Genomic DNA, 13,495 nt, shown 5'->3' with positions numbered 1-13,495 from the left:
TTAATTCCATTTATATCCCGCCCTTCTCCGAAGACTCAGGGCGGCTTACAAGCTTAGCAGTAGCCTTCATTCTATGTATATGCCTGCTTGTTAGGGCTTTCACACACACACCCCAAGCGGCATTATTACAAAGTCAGCTTAATTGCCCCCAACAATCTGGGTCCTCATTTTACCTACCTCGGAAGGATGGAAGGCTGAGTCAACCTTGAGCCTGGTGGGATGCGAACCTGCACTAATTGCAGGCAGCCGGTGTTACTTAAGGAGGCATTAGCCCACTTGCTCCACCAAGGCTCTTATCTGCATTATACCAACAGATTTCTCTACCCAACAGGCTATATAAATGTCAAACTGAAAAAAGAATAATCTTATCTGAACAGATAAAATATTTTTAAGAGGAGACCATCCTTTTATACTGTAGCTGCAACTCTTTTAATCTAATGCATTATTAGTGTTTTGGGTTGCATCCTCTATTCGCTTTGTACCAACCAGAAAATTAATCAACTATACCTACAAGGGTTTGGTTATTTTTTCTTTTTTTCTTTCTCTTTTTTTCATTTTCTTTCTCTCTTTCTTTATCTTTTTCTGTTTCTTTTTCTTTTTTCTTCCTTCCTTCCTTCCTTGGAGAGGGGTGCGATTGACATAATTAATAAGAAGAAAAATATAATCAAACTGATATGGGAAAAAGCAAAGTTTTAAAGAAAACTATTTTGAATGAGTTACTTTATTAGGTATGTTGATGCCTAAATAAAAGAGAACACTGAATCGATGAAAATTACAGTGAAGCTCGAAGTTAATGTACCAACCAGAGGGCATGGATGCCCAATAACATGTCCATTAAATCACAAATTAATTATTCACAGCAACTAATCCACATAATTTTGCATAAAATGTCACAAATGATGAAAAATTGATATAGCTTTGTCTCACTCAGACTATTTTAAATACGGTTGACCTGTCTGCTGTTCTGGAGAATGTTAGGACCAAAATGTGGTCTATTGCTTCTAAAATCCTCTAAATAGTGGTCCTTTAATTAAGTTTTCTGTAAAACATATCCACATTTTTAACATTTTGAGAATGTAGAAAACTGCGCTCCACATTTTATTATAGGAAAAGTATCGTTTAAAGAAGATTCTATTTGGCACATTAATTTTGGCCATTTATGCTCACATTTCCACATTATATAACACAAATACTTATAAATGTGATAACATATTTATGCTGAACTTGTCTAATGTCATTTTGCAAGTGATTAAAGTAGCTCTCACAATATAAGCACTGAAAAAGTTCTAACTATATACATAAAACATTTCTGCACATCAAAGTCTATCACTTAGAAAATTATATTATGAGCTGTTTAAAATAAGTACTTTATGACTTTGTAAAACAATATCTCAATAATTCTAGACCAAAGCCAACATTGGTTAAGATTTATATGTAATGATAATTGTACAAATATTTTCTATAACTGTTTAATTAATATGGAAAACAATAGCTTCTGTTACATTTGAGGGCTTTGTATATTTTGATAAAAACATGCTAACTTTGTAATTCTGCCTGTTCACTACAGTTTATAGAAAGCAATTTTAATATGTCAATGTTATGTTTATAATTCATTACCGTAATAGAATTTTATTAATCAGCATAATGGAGAAGTATTACGAGACATAGAATTAAAGCAAATATTGTTAATATAATGTTTGCTACATAATGGCATATGCATTTTGTTTTAACAGAACTATTAAAAACTGACATTCACAACTATTAAGAGAATCAAGCTTTTTTCCCTTTACAAAATATTATGACTTCATCAAAATAGCCACAAATTCATTCATTCATTCATTCTGTATCTTCCTTCCTTCCTTAATTATGATAATCTAAACAAAAAACAAAACAAACAGGAAGGCATGAAGACTGGTGGGAATCAAGGATTATACAACTAAGTACTAAATATATTGGCATCTCTGGGAATTTACGTTACAGATCATACTTTACAAACCACCATGACTGAATTTAATATGTGCCCAAACCCAACAAACAGACTGCATTATGGCTTAGTTTAATGCCTCTGTCCAGCTTGCGTCCAGTACCTGTTTTATTCCATGTGTGTGCAACATGTACTGTGTCATTACCAAACTAGGAACTCCTTGGGTTACGAGAAGTTGCTCCTTGAAATCTTTCGGAGATCCTCCACTGCCATAATGTGGAATTCAATATGGAGAGCTTCCATTTTTAAAAGCTTTTTTAAATTATTATAGTTGAATATGGAGAGCTCCTCCTCCTAACACAAGTGAATAAGAACATTCAGGAATGAAATTCTGCTTCCATGTCAGAGCTTCAGGAGTTCAGTTCTAGGATGCCAATTACTAAAACAATTAGCAGCCTATTACTATTTTGGAGTTATTGTCCTTGTTTCTTGAACTTTAGTTGCTGTCCCACCAGGACTATTTGCTTGTCTCACAACTCCTGCTCTACAAGTAGTATGGCAGGAACACTGCATACTAAAATAAGAAACAGGTTGGTTGACACATTGGTTAAGTTGTTCTTTTACATAATATAAATCAATTAACTTTTTCTCAAACCAATTCTCTGATTCAAAATAAATTTTAAATGTCAGGAATGAAAGACGTTTAGTCCAAGAACGTTTGAACAAGTTATAAATTTCTGAATCTTGATGTATATAAATCTTCTTCTGTGATCTAAAATTGAACAAAAATAACTCTTAGTCAGCCACTACGGTCCAGCTTCCCAAGTTCAAGATTAGCATGTTAAAGTATATGAGTTATTATGCTTCTAGAAACAGATGGATACTATACTACATTAGTTTTTTAGCATAGGATATGAATGCTTAAGATGGCCTTTAAGTATTACTAATTAGAAAAAATTCTAGGAAATACGGAGTAGTAACTAATACCAAAATTTGCTGGCATTACTTCAAAATAATTCACTTTCTTTGGTTATATCCTATTAAAAGTTTTTGCTGTTATTAATGTTCTTTTTCTACAGTGAGTTACATCCAAAAGTTACATATCCATCTGCACTCAGTGTTCTAAAACCTTCTGTTTTACATCCACCTACTCCTTCTCGCTAAAAATACATCTTCATAAAAAACATTTTTTAAAAAAATCACACAGTATTAATTTGAAACTCATTCAAAGCAAGCAACACATATCTTGTAATTTTTAGCCTCTTTCTGGATCTCTGGTTGCAAATCAGTAAAGGATGAATGGAAATGAGAGGGAGGCTAAGTCAGAAATTAAACAAGCAATATATATGTAACACAACACACTAAGCTATGAGTTATTACTTATGAAGTCAGAAGCGAACCACATTAGGGCTAAGTATGTTATACGTGAAAGTAGCCCTATAGCTTTTGGTGCTGCTGTTTCTTTTCACTCCACATATATTTTAGGTGATATAACTGCCTGTGAAATGATACTAAAAAAACCTTAGTACAGTACAGGTGAGGCCTTACTGATATAATTTCCTTTTACCTAAAAAAGTTTTTTGTTATTCTAAAGGCATTTCTGTTGATTGTGATAGTACATTGCTGAAAGAGAAAATCCCACTGAATATACTGAAAACTATTTTCTTCGGCTTTAGATTCCTTTATTACTTTGCCCTGAATAATTTAATCTGAAATATGATCTATACAAACGTAGAAAGCTGTTTTTCTATATTATTAAACATTGCTAGAAATCAAGCAGGACAGAGGAAGAAAAAAGATAATTATAGTGGCATTCACTGTTCTTTCTAGAAAGGAATTTTCATTCACAAGCCCGTTTTAGTGCCAACAATTGTGCCAACTCTTACAATTAAAAATGGATTTTATTCAACCCAATAGCCATTGTGGTTTATAAGCTATACTTACTTACCTTTGCTATGTAAATTCAACTGTTTCTTCAATAAACCATGATTAAGCCAACCATGGCTTAGCAGTTGAAAATACTTCACAGAAAGGATACACAAGCTATGATAAAAACCTGGTCAGACAGCTGGAGAAGTGCATACTATTCTGTAATATAATTTGCATTGCATTATTACATTATATGAATACAAATAATGCTTCACTAAGCCATGGTTATACAATTCAATAAATCAGTATTCAAATATTCATAATAAACTATGGGTGGCACAATGTATGAATCTAGCCAGCAATTTCATATACTGGGGCTTTTTTAGAGCTTGAAAAATATGCAAATCTCCTAATGATACAGGGATATCAACTTACTAGGGTCAAAAGGCAAAATGGCAACCAATGGAGTGTGATTAAAGTGATCCCTCATTTTGAACTTTTTGATCCTACCTTGCAGACACTTCTGCTTATGTACAGGAAACTACAGTTAGAACTCCCATTAAAAAGCAAAGTTACTAGTTTGAAGAATCTTTAATAACACTATGTCAATTTCCACAGAGCAATTTTTGTATTTTACTTTCATGCCTATGAAGTACATTTACCACATCTGGACTGCAAATTTCATCGCATTCACAAGATGGCCAGAAAGAAATACCTAAGCAGCTAATTCATAGCCATAAGGATATTTCCAGTCCAGGCATGGTGCCTTATGGTACCATCAAGATTTTCTTCATGATGATCCCTAACCTGTTCTTTCAGGTTTTCTAATGATATAAACATTGCTAAAGTTACCGAGTCATCCACCTTACTGATGGTGGTCCCAAATTCTCAAACTTAAAAAAAAATACATATTATTTCAATTATAACTAGATGTGACTCAAAAATCTTTGGTAACTGTAATTATAACATTTAATTACAATTACATAATAAATTTAAATGCAAGTAATAGTTGGATATTTGCTCATTTGATTTAAGATACCAGATATTTTAAGATACCACATATTTTAAATTATTTTTCTTGAAAAACCCAGATAGCTGGGTCTTCACATTAGTATCCGAAGTAGGATAATTTGAGTCTGAGTGCAGGCAGCTAGTATGAGGTTTTTTATAATCTAATCAAGAGCACTTTTCCTCACTGGCACCTAATCACAGCACAGACATGCCTGGCAAATAACTTTTTTGCTGTTTCCATGATGCTGCCTTCATCTCATTCCCACTCCTGGGAATGACCTCATCTTGGCTGACCTCATCTTTAGATGTACCAGTGGTAAAATAATATCTTCCCCCTTATTTCAGTATTATTTCACAGCAGTCTCCAGAAACATCTGCCCAGCTTTGTTACCCAGCATCAGCCAATTGAAATGTAAAGGAAATATAGGATACAGTACAGCAAAGAGCCTGTATATGTCTCTGACTGGGGACAGGGAGTTTGGACTTAGGAGCTAGTTTGTCATAGTGGTTAACGTAGCAGGCTGGACCCTGGGAGACCATGAATTCTAATCCCAACTCAGGCATGAAACCAGAATGACTGCTAGTCACTCTCTCTCAACCTTAGAAAGCGGGCAATGGCAAACCACTTCTGAAGTCCTGCCAAATAAACCCAGGTGCTTTTCCAGGCAGTCACCAGGAGTCAAGACTGACTCAAAGACACATACACAAAATATTTGGCCTTAACTGAGCAAGGGAAATGACCCATCACTAATATAGAAATGCCCAGTTAAGAGCCTCGTGCGTTTTTGTAGCCTTCCATCGTCATGGTATTCTCCAGCCTTTGCCGAAAGAGCCGTTTCCCACCCCCCCACCTTCCAGTTTCTTCAAAACTGCTTCCATTTTCCAAATCACCATTGGATATGCAAAAAGCACCGGTTCTTTAGTGCGGTTTAGATCTGGAAATGACGCTGGGCCCGCATCAGGTTGAGTAACAAGCTGACAGTTCCGGCCGCCCTGACTTTCTCTTAGTCATGCCTAACGGAAAGATAAGGCAGCTGCCTTCTCCAAAGGGCAGGGGCGATGCATCATCCCGATAACCCCGAAGCCCAGCCGCTCACTTGCCGGGGAAAAGGAAAGCCGAAAAAGCACGCATGCGCGCGTGGCATCCGTGCCCGGCCGCCCACCCTCGAGCTTCCAACCAATGGCAGAAGAGAAGAGCCCGAGAGCGGTGGGCGTGGCTGCGGTGGTTAGGGCTTTGCCCGTCAGCACCGCGACAGGGTAGGTCTACGCGGTTTTGTACACAGTCGAGTGGGTCGGGGCGCGTGCGGAAGCCGTTTGGCCTTTTCTCTTGGCCGCGCGGCGGGTGGCCCCCGGCTATGGCTGCTGGCGACGGGGGCGACGAAGAGGTGCGAGTGCTGCAGACTCTCCGCGGAAAGATTTGTAAGTCACTGGGAGGGGTCGGCTATCCGGACCCGGTTCTCCGTGTGTGTGTGTGTGTGTCTGTGTGTGTGTGTATATGTACAAGTCCGTGGCCGGAAAGAGGGTGAGGGAAGTGCGTGTGAGGGCGGAGGTCGGAGACGAAGAGGCAGAGCCGGAAGGAAGTACCTGTGCCTTGGAGCGGCCTGACTGACTCATCCGCCCCAGCCCTCCAACCCCTGCTGCTTCCCCGGGTGTTTTCGGCGGGTGTGTGCGTTTGTGTAGGAGTAGATTACTCCGCCTCGTGGCTAAAAGCTACAGGCAGTCGGGAGTGGAAGTGCATCGGTAATGCAGTAATTGTGTTTAATTTACTCGTTGGTGCCCCTTCTTGTTTGGATGGGCTGCTTTTACCCCTCTTATTGGAGGGGTTTTGTAAGCCACTCAGATTTCATGGATTAAAGCGGTCCAAACCTCTCGAAAATAAACGTAAATAATGAGTAGGAAAGGAGTGAGAGAAATCAATACACGCACGCACCCCTATCAAATAGAGAGAAGAGTGACTGAAGATGAGAGTTGATGTAAAGAAAATAAAAGGGACCTTCAAAGGAAGATTTTGTACCGGGATAGATGATGTGTGGATATAACATTACTTTTTAGCTGGGAATGGGAGGGGTTGTGATCCATTAGGATCTGAGAGCATCAGGGTGGTAAAAACTGGCACGTGAAGTAAATGGGGATATTTGTGTAAGTTTTGGAACCAAGTATTTGGTAAAAGGGATTCAGAAGTTAAGCAAGGCAGCCCACTTTTTCTCTTGCCTGAAGCTAACTCTCATTTCCTAACTATTATTTGAAAGCTTTTATTACATGTTACATTTGATAGATGTTTCCCAATTCTGACTTTTTATGTGGAAACTGTTCTGTGTGGTAACACTTAAATGTTTTAGGTGAAATTTAATTTGGCTATATTGACTTATAGGACAAATCCTTGACATTTCTCTTCATAATTAAGTTTCCAGAGGGTTAATTATGTTAGTCTATTGAACGACAAACTGTATTTTGACAGATTTAAAAATACCAATGAAGGAGAATTTAAAAATAACATTTAAGGCTTAAAAGCAAAATGCCAAAGAGTACTTACTAACAAATCCTATCTAACTTTAACACCCTAGGTTGTATCATGTCAAAACAATATTTGACATCTATAGTCCACATATTAATGCCATTGCTATCACTTGATCATTACAGTAGGTTACAAGTGGATGCTGCAATGGGAGAGAAATGAACTTGTGAATGTGATGTAAAACTGTAACTACAGTAGTCTTGCAAACCGACTGCTTATCTAGTAGTATAACAAGATGTCCTTGATCACACATTAAATGCCAAAAGAAACTACTGATTTAAATTGAGCTTACCATTGATAAGTCTTCATGTACATATTTGGTAAATGGTGTACATCTGATTGAATGCAGCCATCACTACAATAGTGTTTAAATCATTTTATGTGTAAGAAACGTCATGTATACATATATACAAATGCAGCTTTAAGTCTTAAAAATTATTAGAACGACTATAAATGAAAAACAACAGTGCTTATCAAAATTTGAAAATGACGCATATGACATATATAGAATAATTCCATGTTTAGCAACCCTTTGGGTTATTGATCAACACTGTCCTTAATAAATGAATTATCATAGTTCAAAATGTATCTTGTCCTGAAATTTTTGTAGAAAGATTTTTACTTCCACACTCCAAATTTATTTATAGCTTGGAATAGAAGCATCACTTTTCCTGTTTTCACTCCAATTCTTATATATTTTTAATCTTTGAGAAAATATGAAATAATGCAAATATTCTTTCTGTTCCTACCGAGAAAAATCTCTGAAGTGAATGAATGAGACCAAATTAAAATGCCTATGCAATGATTTAGTTCAAAGGAGTCGACTAATGATTTTTACCAATTCATAACTGATTCTCTAACATCTTAACCTTACCTGAAATTTATTTTGACTGAAAAAATTGAACTGCAAACCCATGTTTGATAGGTAGATAACAGTATATTTGTTTAGGAAATTCATTTGTATTTATTATAATTTTAGTATGTTAAATAGTTATAACTGCAACCATGACATTTTAATGAAAATGTTAGCATTTATAGATTTTAATTTCTAACAAACTGTTCTTTTGGGTAAAATTGAGATTTGTTTGACAAGAAATCTTTTTCAAGGGGGAAATGTTTTGTTACTTGCATGTGATTTATCAGGAAATTTTTATAAATGACCACATTATGGGAGGAGAATGTTATACTTATTATTATTATTAAACATGATATAACAGCGGCTATCAAAATGGACAAAGTTAATAGGATGTTTCTGGCAATTATAACCAAGGTGCATCTTAACTTGAAGATAGAAAATGTAAAAACTATAGTCTGAGATATAAGAAATAAAAGAGTGATAATGTTATGAGTCAATTTTAGGGTAACCGGAATAAACAGGATGTAGTGGTTTTGTTGAAATGGGAGGAACTGAAGTACTTTCATGTAAGTCAAATGTAACCCGTTTCCTTTCTCACGCATTTGAAATAATTGCAAGAAAAATGTTTTCAATGAAAATATATATTGCAATATAGTCTTCTGTTCTAGATTTGATTTAAAACCATGCCTGCTTTCAAAATTTTTAGTATTTACAGTGTATATTACACTTTCAAAATGCTGGCGTAGGCTTGCTAGCCAGTGGTATTTGATCTTATCCCAATCAATTTTCTGTACTGTATCAGTTTCTCAGTGAGATGCTAGATTTAGTTTTAATAAACAAGAACCTGTGATTAAAACATATCCCAATTCCTACAAACCATTATTTTAGAACTACTTCATTTTACCCTGCTTATGTATTTAATAAAATTAGTGATAAATTACATTTTATATGTGTATATGTATGCTTTTGGGCTTTTTAATATATTTATACATGTCTGACATTGGATAACCAAAGAATTTATATTTCAACATGCTTTATATGTGTTTTTTCTGTTTTAGCTCCATTTAGTATTTGTTAGTGTTGTGTAACAATCTAGATTTGAAGGGAGAAATGAGATATGGTGCCTTCACTATTAAACATGTCTTTTTCTGGCCACACAAGCCCGGAAAAGAAGCATTTTTTTTAAAAGCTAAATGTCTATGGAGATTCTCAGTCATCCAGGTCATGGTTGTCCCAAAAATGCTTCTTCAAGAGGCAATTGGACTTTCTTGTTTTTCTTTGAAGACATTTCACTTCTCATCCAAGAAGCTTCTTCATTTTTTAAAAGTATTTGCTTAATTAATTCATCCTATTTGTGCCATTTAATTTTTCTTTCCAAGTTGAATTCAGTTCGCTACAAATCCCTAGTATTTGTATAGTGTCTCTGTAATATTTTTAGATAATAAGATTATTGAGATAATAGGTTAAGTTTCTTAAATATCTCTAATAAACTAGAGTTAACTTATTTGTAGATGTCTTAATATGGGGCTGTACAGTTATCCTTAAAGTATATTTCTGAGAGGTTTATTTCTCAAAATAGTTGAAGTATGAATGAAAATTAGGTAAGATTTGGATGAGATTAAAATATGATGTCTAATTAGGCTAAATTAAATGGAGTCCTGTGTTATGTCCATGTGATTGCATTTTTCTCAATCTTGTGACTTTCTTCTTTGTGTTTCCTAATATTATAGGATGGGATTTATGGAAATTGTGTTTTACCACAAGAACTCCCAAATTGTGGCAGAGTAATTTATAGCAGTAAATACAATAATAATGTTTATTGGCTACTTACTTCAGTATGCTGTTATTTTTTTAACATGATGAGAATAAAATCATCTCAAGATTTCATTTGTAAATTGATTGAACCATGGTTTTCTTCTACATGGTATTAAAAATATTTCATTTTGTCAATAGGTCAAGCCAAAAACTTAGTGCCATATCCAGGACCAAATAAAATGAGAGACTGCTTTTGTACAGTCAACTTGGATCAAGAAGAGGTATTTCGTACTCAAGTGGTAGAGAAATCTTTAAGGTGAGCTTCTAATCTTGATGTGAGTCTTACTGAAAGTAAATCTTAGTTAGAAAGCAAACCTTAGTTAAGTTTGAAGGTATTTTATTTATTTATAATATTAATATACTGTTTGTCTAAATATATCACTTAGTGTAGTAGATGTTCATCAGATTGTTATATTGTGTTTCTATTAATTGGAATTGAGCATACAGAAGGAATAGAAATGTGCAAAATTTGTTGATCCAGGAAGAGTTTTGGACAACTCAATTTCTTCTGGCATCATAAAGTCGTCAGAGTTAGCTTGGTAGATTCTAGAAGTAAATAATGGATTATAAAGGTTGGAAGGAAGCCTTGGGTTAGAATATTCTCTTCTAGCTTTCTTAGTCCACATCTCTGGAAGATGTCTCTCGAGCCTCAATTTAATAATTCTAGTAAAAGAGTCGACCACTTCCTAAGGCAAGCCTGTTTCACTGCTAAACACCTGTTAATGTAAGTATTTTTTCTTGATGCCCAATTAAAGTCTGTTTCTTTGTAATTTAAAAACATAATTTCTTATCTTGCCCACTAGCGCAGCACAAAACAAGGCTTCAGTTATTTGAAAACAGCTGTCCTATGTTCCTGCAGGCATCACTACTTTATACTAAACATATTCAGCATCTCTAACTCTTCTTCATAAATTTTTTCTTTCATATTCTTTGGTTGCTATTCTCTGGACATGTTCCTATTTGTCAATATTTGTCCTAAACCTTGGTTTCAGGTCTTTTAGATATTGTCTGACCAGTAGAAAATAAGTCATTTATCTTGTATACTTATCTTGACGCAGCCTTGGGTTGCATGTAACACTGGACAAAAACAGTTTCGTTTTCTGAGCACCTCTGGGGATATCTTATAGATTTTTGACTGCTAATCATGAAATAAACCTGTAATTTAACCTGTCATGTACCATTTTATAAAACTCTTCTGTTCTTACACAATGGCAATGTACACCCTTCAGTACATGTTGGCTATGCTGCACACATGAAAAAGCATACGAAAACATGTAACTTGTTGAAATATATCCACTGTACTAAATCTGGAATATCTCTGGAGAACTACTAGAGCATCAAACTACATTCAACTGGTTGACAAACATTGTGCAGCATACAAGACTATAAAGTACAATATGTCACTGAAGATTCATTTTCTTTGTTCACACTTGGATTTGAAAATCTAGGTGCAGTCAGTGACAAACATGGTGAAAGATTTCACTAGGATTTTTGCCACGGTGGAAAAACAGTATCAGGGCAACGAATCCATCAATGTTGGCTGACTATTTTTGGACACTACAGCGAGATGCTTTGGACTCTGACTACAAACAAAAATCAGCAAAACACTTTTGGTTCAGTTGAACTCATGCAGTGTATCAGAAACATTATGCAATTAAAAAAATAAACATTAAGAGTTAATTTCATATTTCTCAAGATTCCTACATACTACAGTAATTCTGAAATTATATTTGTGTTCAGTTTGAGGGGTCTAACATAATCGCTTCAGGAAATAAATTTTTTGAAAACTTTGTTGTCCAGTATAATCTTTTTCTTTGCACTGTTTGGCCAATTTAGACTAGTGACCCGGTAAGACACTCAGATTTTTTTTGCATATTCTGTTGCCCAGTATGATTTTGCCCACTCTGCACTCATGCATTTAATTTTTCGTATGTAAACAAAGGACATTATATTTGTCCTTCCTAATGCATGTCTAATTTTCAGACAGTTGTTCCAACTGTCAGATTTCCCTGAATTTTGACTGTCCTATACAATGTTTATTATCCCTCAGATCTTTGTGTCATATGTAAATTAGATCTTATCTAACCATTTATCAATCATATAAAAATACATTGTATAGTACAGGGCTTAGAATGGAGCCCTGCTTTATTTATTCTTCGATTTATATAGCCGTCTTATCTCACATAAAGTCAGTTTGGCATAGTAGTAAAGATGCTGATATAGGAATCAGGAAACTGAGTTCTAGGCTCTCTTAGGCATAAAAGATGGGTGGGTGATTGAGGCCAGTCACTCTTTCTCAACCCAACCTGGGGCAAATAAGCAGGAATATTAGGTATGTTTGCCTTTTTGAGTTGACCAACTGTATATAGTAGGACATAATAATGATGTGGCTTAACAATAAAATCACCATTTAGGCCAATCATCTCTTTCCTGCTTGACAGAAAGCTGCACTTAATAGGTAAAGTTGTTCAACAAGCTTTGTATCCATCCTTCTGAAGTCGCATAGTCCAAATTGTCTTCTCATCTTCTCTGCTGGGATTTCATAGGAGATTTTGTCAAATGCTTTCTGAAGACAAGTTACACTATGTTCAACATACTCAATTAAACCAGTCAATTTATTAAAAAGGATAACTGGTTGATTTGGCATGACCAGTTCTTGATAATCCATGCTAGCTCCTGCCAAATGACACATTTGCTTAAAAACTGACTGCTGACCCATCTATAATTATACAACATTTCCCCTTCTCCAGTCCTTCAGCACCAACGTCCATCCATTATTTCTCAAACATAAAAGGATTTTGAGAAAACATCTGTAATGTGTTCCTTCAAGATTCTAAGATGTAATTGATATAGGACTTAACTGATGACTAATTATCTTGGATTACTACTTTCTTATGACAGTTCTGCTTGCATCCATCTGAGGGGTTGCCCTATGGCAGGGGTGTCAAACTGCCGGCCCACAGGCCGGAGGCATCATAGCGAAACCACACCCACCCCATTTCCAGCAATGGCAAAAAAGTTGCAATACATCACGACACATCACGTGCCATTGCGAGTTTTGACACCCCTGCCCTATGGAGAGAAGAAAAAAGCAAAGTAGAAAAATGTTGCCCTCTACCTATCCATGTTTCCATCCTATAATCTTCTTCATACCCCCTTCTTTTTCTTTCTCTTACTTCTGTCATCATTTAAAAAGGACACTTGTTCCTCAGAATTCTTTTGTTCCCTATCCTATCCCAATATTATTTCTAAAGTTATTGGCTGATTGCTGGTATGTTTTCTTGGTGATTGTATCTACTCACCTTTTCCTAAATACCGTATTTTTCGGACCATAAGACGCACCGGACCATAAGACGCACCCAGTTTTTAGAGCAGGAAAACAAGAAAAAAATTATTTCTCCTTCTCTCTCTCTCCCTCTCTTTCTCTTTTTCTCCCTCCCTCTCCCATTGTCCCTTCCTTCCAGTCGCCATTAAATGGATTGGACTTCAGGCAATGCTGAGCGTT

The 13,495-nt window shown here is 35.6% G+C and overlaps 1 protein-coding gene and 1 long non-coding RNA gene across 2 annotated transcripts in view; one reads left to right on the top strand and one right to left on the bottom strand.

Annotated features, from left to right (window-relative positions):
* The window catches only part of LOC310640981, a 32,648-nt gene extending 28,658 nt beyond the window's left edge, over positions 1 to 3,990 (bottom strand). The window contains exons 1-3 of the long non-coding RNA XR_014492641.1: positions 3,873 to 3,990; positions 2,088 to 2,696; positions 512 to 613 (exon numbers count right to left, since the gene is read on the bottom strand). This is a non-coding gene — a long non-coding RNA (uncharacterized lncRNA). The remainder of the gene's footprint in view (positions 1 to 511; positions 614 to 2,087; positions 2,697 to 3,872) is intronic.
* Positions 3,991 to 6,052: 2,062 nt separating this feature from the next.
* The window catches only part of RASA2 (RAS p21 protein activator 2), a 50,024-nt gene continuing 42,581 nt past the window's right edge, over positions 6,053 to 13,495 (top strand). The window contains exons 1-2 of the mRNA XM_083363164.1: positions 6,053 to 6,223; positions 10,129 to 10,246. Of these exons, the coding sequence (XP_083219290.1) occupies positions 6,160 to 6,223; positions 10,129 to 10,246 (182 nt within the window). The 5' untranslated portion in view covers positions 6,053 to 6,159. The remainder of the gene's footprint in view (positions 6,224 to 10,128; positions 10,247 to 13,495) is intronic.

The sequence above is a fragment of the Vipera ursinii genome, assembly GCF_947247035.1.
Source record: "Vipera ursinii genome assembly, chromosome: 5".
NCBI classification, from domain to species: Eukaryota; Metazoa; Chordata; class Lepidosauria; order Squamata; family Viperidae; genus Vipera; species Vipera ursinii.
Note: the sequence above shows the minus strand (reverse complement) of the source record. Positions and strands in the feature narration are given on the sequence as shown.